General features: G+C 42.2%; 1 protein-coding gene and 1 long non-coding RNA gene across 8 annotated transcripts in view; one reads left to right on the top strand and one right to left on the bottom strand.

Moving 5' to 3' along the window:
• Positions 1-1686, top strand: part of LOC138431015 (uncharacterized) — a 58670-nt gene extending 56984 nt beyond the window's left edge. The window contains exon 3 of the long non-coding RNA XR_011253497.1: positions 1060-1686. This is a non-coding gene — a long non-coding RNA (uncharacterized lncRNA). The remainder of the gene's footprint in view (positions 1-1059) is intronic.
• Positions 1-14808, bottom strand: part of TRMT9B (tRNA methyltransferase 9B (putative)) — a 61658-nt gene that overhangs the window by 10015 nt on the left and 36835 nt on the right. For 6 of the 7 annotated variants that reach the window (XM_069573145.1, XM_069573143.1, XM_069573144.1 and 3 more), the window contains one exon: positions 7791-7945. In XM_069573145.1, coding sequence (XP_069429246.1) covers positions 7791-7944 — 154 coding nt within the window. In that variant the 5' untranslated portion in view covers position 7945. Of the gene's footprint in view, positions 1-7790; positions 8035-14808 lie in introns of those variants that run through there. The other variant, XM_069573147.1, reaches the window with a different exon arrangement.

Genomic DNA, 14808 nt, shown 5'->3' on the forward strand with positions numbered 1-14808 from the left:
TGAACTCCAGGAGTTGGTGATGGACAGGGAGGCCTGGCGTGCTGTGAGTCATGGGGTCGCAAAGAGTTGGACACGACTGAGTGACTGAACTGAACTGACTGAATAAGGTCATGTCCATAGGGGTTTCTTAACATGATAGCACAAGCAAGAAATGTCAGCTGGCCCCCAGCAGATAGTAATAGTTCCTAGTACTATTATTTAATAATATAATATATTATAATAAAATTTAATAATTTCATAATAAATATAACAGAATTTTATATTATATTTATAATATATAATTTTATAATATAATAATTATAACAAAGTATAATAATATACATTATTAATAGTATTATTAATAATAGTAGTGCTATTATTGTTAATCCTAACTATTATTAATAATAATAGTTCCCTAGTACAGGTTCCCTAGCACAAGCAAGAAATGTCAGGTGGCCCCCAGCAGATAGTAATAGTTCCTAGTATTATTATTTAATAATAATAATATAATAATATTTTATTATTATTATAATTTTATGAATATAATATAATTTTATATTATAATTATAATAAATATAATAATTATAATAAAATTTAATAATATAGTATCATTAATAATAGTAGTGCTATTATTGCTGATCCTAACTATTATTAATAATAACAGTTCCCTAGTATTCTAGTGATAGGATCCAGTCTCTTTATAAGTTACTTTCACATACATATTTCTCTAGATTTATGTGTTCTGGGCATTTAGTCTTGTGTTATCAAAACTTCTTACAACTTGCCACTATGTAACAACTTTTCAATTTCTGTAACAACTTATAAAATAAGTTATACAATGGAACGGGCCTTTCAGAAACTTAAAATTTGAATGAAAAAAGGGTTTCAGTATCTTTTTATGCAGTCTGTTGTCAGTGCTAGCTCTTGTAAGTTTATTTTTAAAAAACTTCTTTATTTGTCCACTTATGGCTGTGCTGGCTCTTTGTCACTGAGCGCAGGCTTTCTCCGCTTGCGGAGAGTGGGGGCCAGTCTTTGTTGCCGTGCGCTGGCCTCTCACCGTGCTGGCCTCTCTCGTTGCAGCTCCCGGGCTCTAGAGCAGCGGCTCAGCGCTGATGACTTGCCCTGCGGCCTGTTGGGTCCTCCTGGGCCAAGGATCAAACCTGCGTCCCCTGCGCTGGCAGGCAGAGTCTCAACCACCGGACCACCAGGGAAGTCCTCTAACAAAGAACTATTTTTTCTTAAATAAACCAGTTTTGACATTTGCTTTCCAGTGGCAGAGACCCAGATAATTCAAGGTTCACACAGCGCCTAGATTTAGATCAGTCAGATTTCCCTAATATTATGCTGAAGAAGCTAGTGACATAAAGAAACGGTCACCTTGAAACAAAACGTTCCATGGTCTAGTGTCCAGTATTCTGTTCTAGCGCAGACATATCGTCTATTTCTTTTTTCAGAAATATTTAAAGATCTCACTAGAGCTTATATCCCTGCCTACTGGCATTGGCTCTAAATTTTTTTGCCTGAAAGATAGCTACCACTGTTCAAAGATGATTCAGTTGCTGCTTTTGAAATACATCACAACACTCTTTGATGATAACTCCTTAACAGGAGCTAATCAAAATTATATGGGACACTAAAAACATAATTAAGATTCGCCAATGCCAGCTGAGACAGTGGAGAGCTTGTGAATAAAAAATAAGATTTCAACTTTGTTATTTCAGTCTAAATGATTGATGTCTTAGAAATATTTCAGATCTCATAGCCATACTCCCTAAGAATGCTTTTGAGAAAAAGGATCCAATGTGTGAGAGCAATCATGGGGAAAATATAATCCATAAAGTATTTTAAAATTGAAATCCCGAACATTTCAAAGATGATGCTCATATTTTAAGAAAAATAACCTTGTAAATTTTTCTGCTGTTTTGAACTGGCTCAGGGGATACATTTAGAAAAATAAAAGGGGAAATTACTTCCAAGATACTAATAAAAACAGGTTCATGAGATATCAGAGCTAGAGGGATGTGTTCAGAGAGCATCTGGTAGCAATGAGGAAACTGAGGTCCTCTTAGATCTTATCGTCTCCTGAAGTGTTTCCACTGCCCCCTGATGCCCTTGATCTATCCCATATTCATTTCTTGGTGTGTGTGTAGGGGGATGCTGTGCTGTTCTGCTTGCAGGGATCTTAGTTCCCTGACCAGAATTGAACCCTGAGCACCGAGTCCTAACCCCTGGACCACCAGGGAATTCGCTCATGTTCATTTTTAACAGCATTCTTTTTTCTTTTTTGGTTCTGAATACCTATTGAATTGCTTTATAATGTTGTGTTAGTTTCTGCTGTACAACAAAGTGAGTCAGCTATAAGTATACGCATATCCCCTCCTTCTTGGACCTCCCTCCAACCCCCAGCCTCTCGGTCATCGCAGAGCACCGAGCTGAGCTCCCTCTGCTATCCAGCAGCTTCCCACTAGCTCTCTATTTTACACATCATAGTGTATGTAGGTCTGTGCTGCCCTCCCAATTCGTCCAACATGGCATTCATTTTTGAAGATAGTAATGGGACTCCTGAGTACAGGGCAATTATCTGTTTCCTGAGTGCAGAACTGGAGGTGCTAGAGAGGGGAGATTTTATCCTAATGAGGAAATGAAGAATAGTGCCAAACCTAGTCACCCCATTATCTTAAACAAGCAAGAAGTAAATCAGAACACTTTTGATTCGGCAGCTCCTGTACACAGCAGTCATGCTCCTTTACACAATCTCATTAAATGATAACCTCCTGTAGCACTGCAGAGCGACCATAGCAGGTGTCTGCGTGCTTCCATCCCCCTCTATTCCGTATTCTGCACCACAGTAGAGCTAAGGAAGAAAACAGATAATTACCTCAGTTCAGCAAGATGTTTTGGCCCATGGTGAGTAAGTACTTGCTAGAAATAATTAATCTGAATGTTCCCTCCGAAGTTTGCAGAAAGAGCTACATTTTTTAAATTGAAGTTTGTTTGTTTTTTTCTTTTCTTTTTGGCTAAGACCTTATCTGAAAGAGAATTCTCTTTTCCTTTGGGAAAAGGAAGAATACAGCCTATTTATTTCTCCTAAACCTTTTGAAGTCAGAGATGAGGGAATATGTTTTGTTCTGTAGGCATGGTGCCTGCCCCTTAGTAGGAGCTCTAAATTTTTATTGACTCAGAGAAGAAATGGTAATTAGAGAATGACTTAGCAAAATAAGTCTGACCGCAGAATATGGGGAAAATAATTGAGAGTTAAAAGGTAAAAAGGAACTTTGATTATTGAAAAATTAGTTTTAGTTATGTGTACAAAAATAAAAATCTCAATACTGTTAGGATAGTTGTCTCTGATGTCAGGTGAAAAGGTCACCTTGCACAGAAAGGAATATAGCTCTAGTCTTTATTTTGCTTCTAAACTAATCAAAGTAAAGATTTTAAGCCGAAGAACACCCACCATGTACCATGTTCTTTTTAAATATTATAGTCTATTTGTATTCATAATTTATCAGTTTAAGACTTTGTTGAGTCGAGAGAAATGTGAGTTTTATATATAAGGATAAGGTTATACTGGAAGGGATTGGTTAGCCAAATATGGTTCTGTTTTATTTATTTTTTGTCAGAATACAGATGATTTACAATGTTGGGTTAGTTTCAGGTGTACAGCAAAGTGAATCAGCTGTACATACACATATATCCCCTCTTCTTTTCAGGTTCTGTTCCCTCATCAGTTATGACCGATTGTTGAGTAGAGCTCCTTGTGCTCTTCTCAGCAGGTTCTTATTAGTTCTCTACTTTGCATACAGTAGTGTGTATATATCAGTCCCAGTCTCCCAGCTTATCCCTGCATGTGCCCTCTTCTAATGGCCTTAAGTTAGTAGCCCATTTCAGGAAAAGGTTGCCTTCATTGTACAAGCTACAGTATTTCCTGAGGGTACTTTCATTCTGCCGTCTTTGAATCTTCAGTGCTCTTTATATTTAGACACAGTTGCTCTCCCTTCATTTCTGATCCCTCCCTGAAGACATAGTTCAGGAATCGTCATCGCACACCTCAGCAGATCAGCTTCGCTGGGGAACAGGGTGATGTGCTTAATAAAATTTAGCCAATAAACAGTTGCACCACTAAAACAGCATAACATAGCAATCCCTGTGTGGGCAACTGGAGCCCAGTTACCTTGCATGTTTGTTACCTATGCAGAGTTTTATTAATCATCAATACTGGAGTGGGTAGCCTATCCCTTCTCTAGGGGATCTTCCCGATCCAGGAATCAAACCGGGGTCGCCTGCATTGCAGGTGGATTCTTTACCAACTGAGCTGTGAGGGAAGCCCAAATCATTAATTACAAATTGCTAATCTAAATATCAGTCAAATTAGCCAACATAGACTTGATTTTTTTAACTAAGTGGAAAACCGAGAAAGAAAAAGTACTTCCTTCGGAGGATAGTTCTCTTGTTCTGTGGGCTTCCCTGGTGGCTCAGTGGTAAAGAATCTGCCTGCAACGTGAGAAACACAAGCTCAGTCCCTGGGTTGGGAAGATGCCCTGGAGTAGGACATGGCAGCCCACTCCAGTGTTCTTGATTGGAGAATCCCATGGACAGAGGCGGCTGGAGGGCAACAGTCCATTGGGTCACAAAGAGCCGGACACAACTGAGTGACTAACAGTATTTTTCTCCTTCCTTTCCTCTACTAATCCCTTTGGATTCTTTCCTTTTTATTGATTTTTCTTAATTTCAATTTTATTTTTAAACTTATCTTTCATTGCATAATTAATCCTACTATTTATTGAGTAGTAAAAAACTATAAATAACATAAAAGTCAAAAGATGCAGATGAATAAAATAACATTTGGATTTCCAAGCGCAGTGGTATAGAATCTGCTAGCCAGTGCAGGAGACACAAGAGACGTAGTTTCGATCCTTGGGTTGGGAAGACCCCCTGGAGAAGGAAATGGCAACCTGCTCCAGTATTCTTGCCTGGAAAATTCCATGGACAGAGGAGTCTGGTGGGCTACTGTCCATGGGGGTCACAAAGAGTGGGACAGGACTGAGCTACTGAGCACACAAAATTTACTCAATGGATTTGCACGGGGATACTTAAAGAATGTTATTTGTGCTGTAATTCGTGGTAGCAAAATGTAGCTAACAACATACATCGCCGTTGGTGTGGTGTTATTAGCATAGAAAGCTATGCAGCTTTTCATACTCAATAGCTACAGAACAAACACTACGCTGTGCTGTGCTGAGTCGCGTCCGACCCTTTGCAACCCTTTGGACTGTACTCTGCGAGGCTCCTCTGTCCTCAGGATTCTCCAGGCAAGAATACTGGAGTGGATTGCTATTCCCTTTTCCTGGGGACCTTCCTGACTCAGGGATCAAACCCACATCTCCTATGTCTCCTGCATTCCAGGGGGATTCTTTTGATCTCAATATGCAAAGAGACAAAAGCTAGCTGTATTGTGTATAACATACTAATTTGTGTAATTGAAAAAGGTAAGGCTACCCAGGCACATACTTACATGCACAAATATGCTTATATTTATGTGAAGTATCTCAAGATTAAACAAGAAGCTAAGAGCATAGTGCCTCTGATGTGGGTTACTTGGTGCTGGGAGCTGGCATGGGAAGATAATTCTCACTATACATTTTTATGTACCTTTGTTACTAAGCCATTTAAATGGATTACCTATCAAAAAAATTTAAGCAATTTGTATTCCCCTAATATTCAGACTGTTGACTCATATGGTTTCATCATATTGGTTTTTCATACTGACTCTGAAGAAAGTTCTGTTGATTAAGAAAATTACTTTTTTTTTTTCTATCAGGTATGTTGCACTTAGTTTTACCTAGTTTGATTTTGGTTTTTTACTTCCCTTATATTTATGTCTAGATTTCTGCCTTGTAGAACCTTTTAAATTTTATGCAGTCAAAAATACTAAATGCAGTCAATCTTCCTTACTCACAGATCAGTATTTGCATACGCATCTATTTGCTGACGTTTATTTCTAATGCCAGAGCCTGTACTGACAGTGCACGAGTGTCTTTAAACAGAAACACACATGAAACAAGATTAGGTGTTGACCAGTTTTGTGACCACAGGCTCATAGGAACCTAATCCTGTATTTCCCCTTGGGGTGCCAATTCAGTGTTCACTAATTCTGGGTTCACAGGAGCTTTATAGAATCTGACTTCTGTAAATGACGACAATCAATTGTATTTTCTTTTATGGTTTCTGACTTGTTTTGTGTCATGCATGGAGATGCCTTTGGCTTTTGAAAATATTTTTAAAAATAACATAGTCGTCCTCTAGCCCTTTAATCACTTTATTTTCTTATATTTAAATCTTTGCTCCATTTGGAATTTTTGATGTAAGATATAATCAGGCTTCCCTGGTAGCTCAGACAGTAAAGAATCTGCCAGCAATGTAGGAGATCCAGGTTCAATCCCTGTGTTGGGAAGATCCCCCAGAGAAGGAATGGCTGCCCACTTCAGTACTCTTGCCTAGAGAATTCCATGGACAAAAGAGCCTGGTGGGCTTCGGTCCATGGGATCGCAGAAAGTCAGACACGACTGAACAACTAACATGCACCTTTTTTTCATGAGAAAGTAGCGAATACATTCTGTTGTCTCCAAACCTTTTCATCCCAATTGATTTAAGATCCTGGTACTTTGCTTATATTATGAGTGGTAAGAGTTCCAAACCCACTGCATCTTCTGAAACCAGTTTTTTTTTTTTTTTAAGTTAACACGATAGAGATATTTTTAAAGATTCTCCACTTCTACATGACATGTACCCCTTCTTCGAATTCTACCCTGCTCGCACCATCTTTAACAAGCTGAAAGCCCTGGGCACATCTATTTCTCTTACCAGCATTTTGACTGAATGTCAAATTAAACAGAACTTGTGACTCCAGACTTATGATTTATACAGGTCCTGGCTGCATGCAGTTGCTAGAGAGCAGATTTAGGTGGGAATGCTTCCAGTGTAATCATACCTTGTCTTAAAACTTAACCTGAGCTCTCCTGGGCCGTGGCTACCACTTCTAGATTCCAAAACCTACTGAGCCGAAAACTTCCCAGCAAATCAGGGATTATGAAGATATGATCCAATTTATGTTCTAATAATAAAACACCTACAGAATAGTTAAGGGAAGGAATTCCTGAGATTCTTAAGAGGTGATAGGGCTTCTTGTGAGTGTATGTTAGTCACTCAGTTGTGTCCAACTGTTTGCAACCCCACGGACTGTAGCCCTCCAGGCTCCTCTGTCCATGGGATTTCCCAGGCAAAGATACTGGACTGGATAGCCAGTCCCTTCTCCAGGGGGTCTTCCTGACCCAGGGATCGAACCCAGGTCTCCTGCTTTGCAGGCAGATTCTTAACTGTCTGAGCCACCAGGGATGCCAGATAGAACCTCTTTTATATACACAATTCTGGCTCTTCTGTAGAAGGCGTGGAAGCCCCTCAAGGTGAGCCACCAAAACACTGTACTCCCACATGTGAAGGAATCTACATTTAAAATGGTCAGACTCACAAGCTGCCGTTTCAGTCCAGGCAGATTCAGCCAAGGTCGGGTTGATTTGTGAAAGGATATGCACAAAGGCTCTGAGAAGACTGCTTCTGTCTAAATGTAGATTTGGGGAACTTTTCTACTTTCTCGTGTGACCTCATGAATTTCTGCTATAAAGTGAATATTCTAGGTGCTGACATGCCAAGGACACAGTTTCAGACTTCCGGTTAGAACAGAGATGAAAAATGAATCTGAAAAGGAAAGGCACGGAGTATATACACATCAGACTGCGTGGCCCTGCCCGGGTTACCTATGTCGGCGATGAGACTGCCTGGCTTCTGCTCCTGGAGGAACTGGCGGACGCGGGGCCAAGCTTTGCTCTGCAGGTCGCTGAAGTAGGGCGCGGTGCTCTCGTACACATCATGCACGTGCTGCTTCTCCAGCTGGGCGGCTGCATGGTCCATCCTGGGGAGAGTGGGGCCATGCCAGGGGATGCGGTTCAGAGTGGGCACCGGGAACGGCTGATGGAGATGCAGGTTTCCTAAAATGGGAACTTACGACTGCCAAGGTTATGCTGTTTTTATCCTTTCTTTCTTTCTCTCTCTTAAAAAAAAAAATTATTTACTTTTTAATTGAAGGATAACTGCTTGACAGAATTGTGTTGGTTTCTGCCAAACATCAACATGAATCAGTCAGAGGTATACATATGTCCCCTCCCTCTCTTACAAACTGCAAAGTACACAGCCTTCACCGGAACTTCACCAGCATTGTCGAAAGACTAGCAGATGCATCGCTCTTAGCTGTACATCTTCAGAAAACAGTCATTTGGGAATGAGCTAACTGTAATGTGTTTCTGTGCAAGATGAGGCCTTAATTTTGGAAACATACAAAGGTCTTAGCAGTGGTTCACTTTGGATAAAGCTCTTCTCTTGGATGCTAAAGAGATTAAAATTTTATAGCATCATTTTGCAACTCCAGTCCAATCACAAAGTCCGATTGATTCTACCTTTTGAATGTCTTCGGATTCCAACCATTTTCTTCACATCCTACTGATTCTGTTTTAGAAAAGACCTCATTTCTTGTTTCAGTTACTTCAACCACCTGTAAATTTTTTTTTTGTCCCTTCAGTCTCTTTCCTTCAGTTATGCCACAACTGTTTTTCTAAAACCATAAAACTGTGCTGCTCCCTATCTTGCTGCTGCTGCTACTAAGTCGCTTCAGTGTGTCCGACTCTGTGCGACCCCACAGATGGCAGCCCACCAGGCTCCCCCGTCTCTGGGATTCTCCAGGCAAGAATACTGGAGTGGGTTGCCATTTCCTTCTCCAATGCTTGAAAGTGAAAAGTGAAAGTGAAGCCGCTCAGTTGTGTCGGACGCTAAGCGACCCCATGGACTGTAGCCTACCAGGCTCCTCCCATGGAATTTTCCAGACAAGAGTACTGGAGTGGGTTACCATTGCTCCCTATCTTAGACTTCTTCAAAGGCATTTTATGGCTTGTCTGCTCAAGGCCGGGTGTCTCAGGAGGGTATCCATGGCTCTTTCTGATCTGGCCTTCACTTACCTCTTGCAGCAATTTCTCACCTTCCTTCCCCAGCATCGGGGCACCTGTCATACTTAGTGACCCGGGATTTCTCAGACTTGATGCATCCTCTCTCATCCAGGGGCTGGAACAGATTCTGTGCCTTACCTGGCTAACTTCTATTCATTCTTGGCCCAAGCATCACCTCTTCCAGAAGGACTTCTCTGACCTCCCATGCAGGATAAGGGCAATCAGAGAGCAGTAGAGAGGACTTTCCTGATGGTGCAATAGATAAGAACCCACCTGCCAGTGCAGGGGACACAGGCTTGGTCCCTGGTCTGGGGAGATCCCACATGCAGTGGAGAAACTTAGCCCATGTGCCACAACTCCTGAAGCCCGTGTGCCCTGGAGCCCAGACTCTGCAACAGTGAGAACCCCTTGCACCGCAGCTAGAAAGCAGCCCCCACTCACTGAAACTAGAGAACGCCCGCAGGCAGCAGTGAAGAGCCAGCACAGCCAAAAATTTAACAGAAAACAATTTTAAATAAAAAGGAGTGGGGAGAGTAGAAGAGCAGGTCTTCAAGGCTTCTGTTTGTTTAGGGTTTGATCTTTTAATTATTCTCCTGTGGCATGTGAGTGAGGATATCCCAGGGCAGCGGCCAGGGCTCAGACCGTGACTTTGTACCGATCAGTATTAAAGTATTTTTAATCACTGAAGAACCCACTTGGCCCTACTGCTGCTCACCAGCTGGCTGAGTCCCACCCCCTGTCCTCTCGCATCCCATGCGTCCTCTGTGGTTACTAAGGGCTGTAAGTCTATTAGGTGTTTTTTTTTCTGTAGCCCTGACTGGAAGAGCCTAGGTAACAAGGGCTTATCTTATTTAATGCCGAGTCCCCAGTAGTTGGCACACAGCAGACCTTCAATAAATGAACAAAGAAAGAAAGAGCCAGAGTAGACTCTGAGTATGGAGGGTAAGAGAATAACCTGGGGAGTGTGGGAAGAGGGGACCCTGCACACCCACAAGCTTGCAGATGGGAATGTGGCAAGAGAAGGTGCTGTCCTTGGCCAGCCTCTGTATTCCCTCCACCCCCGACTCCCTGGTCTCTGTCACTCTGGGGAGTAGAAGGCACTTGGCTCAGATGGCGTCTGAGGAGTTACCCCACTGTAAAGTGCCCACCTTCCACCTTGTATTTAAGAAATATCTTGATGAGAGATACTTAAAGACCATGTAAATATTGTTTCCATAATCTCACTCACCAATTTTTTTTTATTTTAATTTTTTTGGCCACCGTATGTGACATGTAGGATCTTAGTTCCCCGACCAGGGATCGAACCCACTCCCCCTGTAGCAGGAGCTTGGAGTCTTCACCACTGGACCACCAGCGAAGTCCTCGCTCACCACCTTCAGCGTCCAATCCATTGATGACTCTTTCTAACTGAAGTGTAGTTGATGTACTGTATTAGTTTCAGGTTTATAACATGGTGATTCAGTGTTTTATTGATTATACTTTTAAAGTTATTATGAAATAATGACTGTATTTCCCAGTGCTAAAGTGTAACCTTGTTGCTTATCTGTTTTATACATGGCTTGTATCTCTTAATTCCATAGCCCTACCTTGCCCCTCCCCTTTCCCTCCTGTTAACCACTCTGTTGTTTAGTTGCTTCAGTCGTGTCTGACTCTTTTGTGACCCCAAGCGCTGCAGCCGCCAGGCACCCTTGTCCATCGGATTCTCCAGGCAAGAATACTGGAGTGGGTTAACCACTAGTTTGGTCTTTCTATCTGTGAGTCTGTTTTTTGTGTGTTTTGTTATGTACATTTGTTTGTTTAATTTTTTAGATCCCACGTGTAAGTGAAATCTCATGGTATTTATCTTTCCTTGTCTGACTTATTTCACTAAGCATAATACTCTCATTGAGTATTATAAGCATAATATCCACATTGTTGCAAATGGCAGACTTTCACTCTATTTCATGAATGGTGATATTCTCAAATGATGAGAATGATGATATTCTCATTCCATCATTCCTTTCACTGCAAGGAAGAGCTTTTCAGGATTTACTCTTAAATTAACAGTAGGTTATCCTTAATGGGCTTCCCTGATAGCTCAGTTGGCAAAGAATCTGCCTGCAGTGCACGGGAGGTTGGTTCAATTCCCGGGTTGGGAAGATCCCCACTCCAGTATTTTTGGGCTTTCCTGGTGACTCAGCTGGTAAAGAATCTGCTTGCATTGTGGGAGACCTGGGTTAGATCCCTGGTTTGGAAAGATTCCCTGGAGAAGGGAACGGCTACCCACTCCAGTATTCTGGCCTGGAGAATTCCATGGACTGCATAGTCCATGGGGTCGCAAAGAGTCAAACACGACTTTGTGATTTTTACTTTTCACTTTATCCTCAACTATTATGGCCCTGCCCACAGTCCCTGCAAAAAATCTGGCAACTCTTAAGAGAGTACAAATCTCATTTGTGATGTCTGACAAAACTTCCACCCAAACTGAAGCAGCTTATATTACACCCTCAACTAGAATACAAAGTAAACATATGGCTGCCTATAACTGCCTACACTTGAGGAAAAACCCAAACACTGAATGCTTTTCTCTGTTATCAAAATCTCAGTAGACTTAGGTTTGTTTAAAATTGTCCCCCCTTAAGGAATCAGTTGGGCAGTACAGTCTTGAGAACTATAGAACAAATACGTTTTGCTTTATTGCACTTGCCAGTGTTAAGGGCTTCCCGGGTGGCTCAGTGGTAGAGAATCAGCCTGCAAACGTAGGAGACCCAGGTTCGATCCCTAGGTCAGGAAGATTCCCCTGAAGAAGGAAATGGCAAGCCACTCCAGTATTCTTGCCTGGAGAATTCCATGGACAGAGGAGCCTGGTGGGCTACAGTCCAAGAAGTCGCTAAGAGTCAGACACAACTTAGCAACTGAGCACACACACACACACATTGATAAAGTGACAATCAACATGAGCTTGATTCCCTTCAAGCTGGCTCCATCTGCAAGCTCAGAATCTGTAGTATTTGAAGAGCACCACATGGAGACCTTTCTGTAATTTCTTCCCCAACATTGCCCAGCTTCTACCATAAACAAGTAACTTCAAAGAGCTGTTTGAAAGCATGTGAACAGTATAAATCCATTTTGTTGTATTTTACACTTAAGATTATATTCTGCAGAATATTTAGCTGACTGTGAAATTGATTTGCAGAGCTGGGGCCATCCAATTTGACATTCTTGACACTCTGTGGATTTATATTTCCTGTTCTGTGTGCGTGTGTATATGCTAAGTTGCTTCAGTCATGCCCGACTCTTTGTGAGCCTATGGCCTGAAGCCCGCCAGGCTCTTCTACCCATATGATTCTCCAGGCAAGAATACCAGAGGGGTTGCCATGCCCTTCCTTCTCCAGGGATCTTCCTGACCCAGGGATGGAACCTGCATCTCTTAAGTCTCCTGCATTGGCAAGTGGGTTCTTTACCATTATGCAAACTGGGAAGCCCTTCCTGCACTATACATATATGCAGATTCCTTGTGAATTTGGTCCTATGACTAAGCTAGTAAGACTGGTACTACAGCACTAGTGTAGGGCTCCAGCTGAAGCTAGGGATGTGGGGTTTGCTTTAGCCAGGCTCCTAATCTGCATGCTGACAAACTTGAAAGGAAGAATAAGTCACAGAAAGTGATGCCTTGCGCATCTAAGAACTAGTTTGGATTTCAAGTGCAGTGGAAAGTGGTTCCCTGGAGAGCAGAAGAGGGGAGAGAAAGGGCTAGGAAGCTAGTAGGAGGGGTCAGTGGCTTGGTGTGTTTCCCGTGGATAGAGGACCAAACAGAGAAACATCAGTGCTTCTTGCTTCTAGCCACAGGGTGCTCAGTAATATGTCACAGATATTTGGTTTTCCTGTTCTGGGTGTGTAACTAGGGTAACACTTCTCCACCCAGCTTGATTCAGGCAAAGCCATGGGATATGCTTTGACCATTACATGTGATCAGAAAAGATCTGGGCAGAGGAAAACTTCTGGGCAGAAGCTTTACCAGCCAGAGTGTATTTCTGCGATCCTGGAAGCACCAACCCAGGTCTCCAAATGACTGCTCTTGATGGGTGGACAGTGTGCATGTTTTTAGCCAAAAATAGGGCAATACACAGCTCATCATATGAGATGTGGATTATGTACCTAGATAATGGAAAAGTAAACTCTATCAGCCATGTTCTATTAGAAGATCACTTGTTACTATGTGAGTTTGTCCTGTTTTTTCCTTCATAAACAGTAACATTTTTCTCATTACTGTAGATAGAAGTAAATTGGGAGAAAACTGAATATAATTCCGTCTCCCACTTTTTAAAATTAATACTGTGAGCCAAGGAAGGTAAGGAGAGAGGCCGGGAGAAAGGATGCTAATATCTGGGGACCTGGGAGCATGAAGGCGTCAAGGTGTTGCTGAAAGCACTTTCTGTCCACATGTGTGCGTGTGCGTGTGTGTGTGTGTGTGTGTGTGTGTGTGTGTGTGCTTAACAATAACATGTTAGTTTGAAAAGTAAGAGGATCTGTCAAAGGTAGTAGTGGAAAAACATTTGGAGATATAAGATTCTAGGAAATATGTAATCTGTCCCCAAGCCTGAGTCCATGCATTTATGACCATTATTCACAGGCCTAGACATTTTAGAAATTAAAAACTTTTAAAAACCTGTGCCATCTGCTCTTCCTTTGAGGAACTGTACCTCCCTTTGGACTCCACGTGATGTTGGAGCCAGCCAGTCATGTAGGACAGGGATGGACACATGACCTCATCTAAGAAAATCATTGTCTCTCCCCTGGGAAACTGACAAGAGATAGTTGAAGCCAAATCACTAGAGGAAATATCCTCCAGTTTCTCCTAAGTCTTACCTTTCCTGAGGTTTTTTTTTTTTTTTTTTCCTATTCTATCAGCTACTTGATAGACTCCCAACAGATCCCTTCTTGCTTGAGGAAGAGTTTGTTTTGCAGGCAGAGGACTTTAGTTATTTCAGACTTGAATGCATCTTCATGATCATAGCATGGACCTTAGGGGGTGCCACGGTGGAAGAGAGGTGCTGCGGCCTCCAGAGCCCGGCAGGACTTGGCTCCCACAGATGGAAGGACTCTGGTTGGAGTCCTGGAAACGGAACACTGGGATGCAGTGTCCTGTTGGAACCAGTGCCAGCCCAAGAGATGAGCAGATTGTTGTACTGCCACCATCTTTGCTACAGCTACATCTTTTTTTTTTTTAATGGCCACAGCCTAGTATCTGAGCTGTTATTACAGCTTCCTAGTCAGTCTCTCTGTCCCCTTGTCACCTCGCATACAGCCATAACGTGACGAGGTCACAGCACTCTTTTTTCAGTTAACATTCACTGGCTGGAGACATACCCTATAGTAAAAGGTGACTGCAGAGACCACATTGCATGCTGCTGTTCTTGGCTTGATGGAAGTAGCTTGTAATCTCCCTCCAAGAACTCAAGAAAAGCAGTTTAGAATCTCTGTTTTCATGCTGGTACTGGATAATTTTCCTCTAATATCCATTTGATCATCTCCTCTCCCTGTTGAAAACCGTTCAAGAGACCGCTCTGGGACAAAGCTTATACTCTTCCATCCAGGATTCAGAAGCTTCCAGGACCTGGTCTCAGTCTGGCTTTCCAATCATATCCTTTTACTGGGACAACTCAAATTCTCAGCTCCACCCAAAGAACTCTACTCACGTTTCCCTGAGTGGGCCTTGTTTATAGCTCCTCATTCAGGGCTTTGCTAACGTCAGCAGGCTCTTCTTTCTCATCTGTAGTGCTTCCCTTCTGAAATCTTA

This window comes from Ovis canadensis, chromosome 26 (genome assembly GCF_042477335.2).
Source record: "Ovis canadensis isolate MfBH-ARS-UI-01 breed Bighorn chromosome 26, ARS-UI_OviCan_v2, whole genome shotgun sequence".
NCBI lineage: Eukaryota > Metazoa > Chordata > Mammalia > Artiodactyla > Bovidae > Ovis > Ovis canadensis.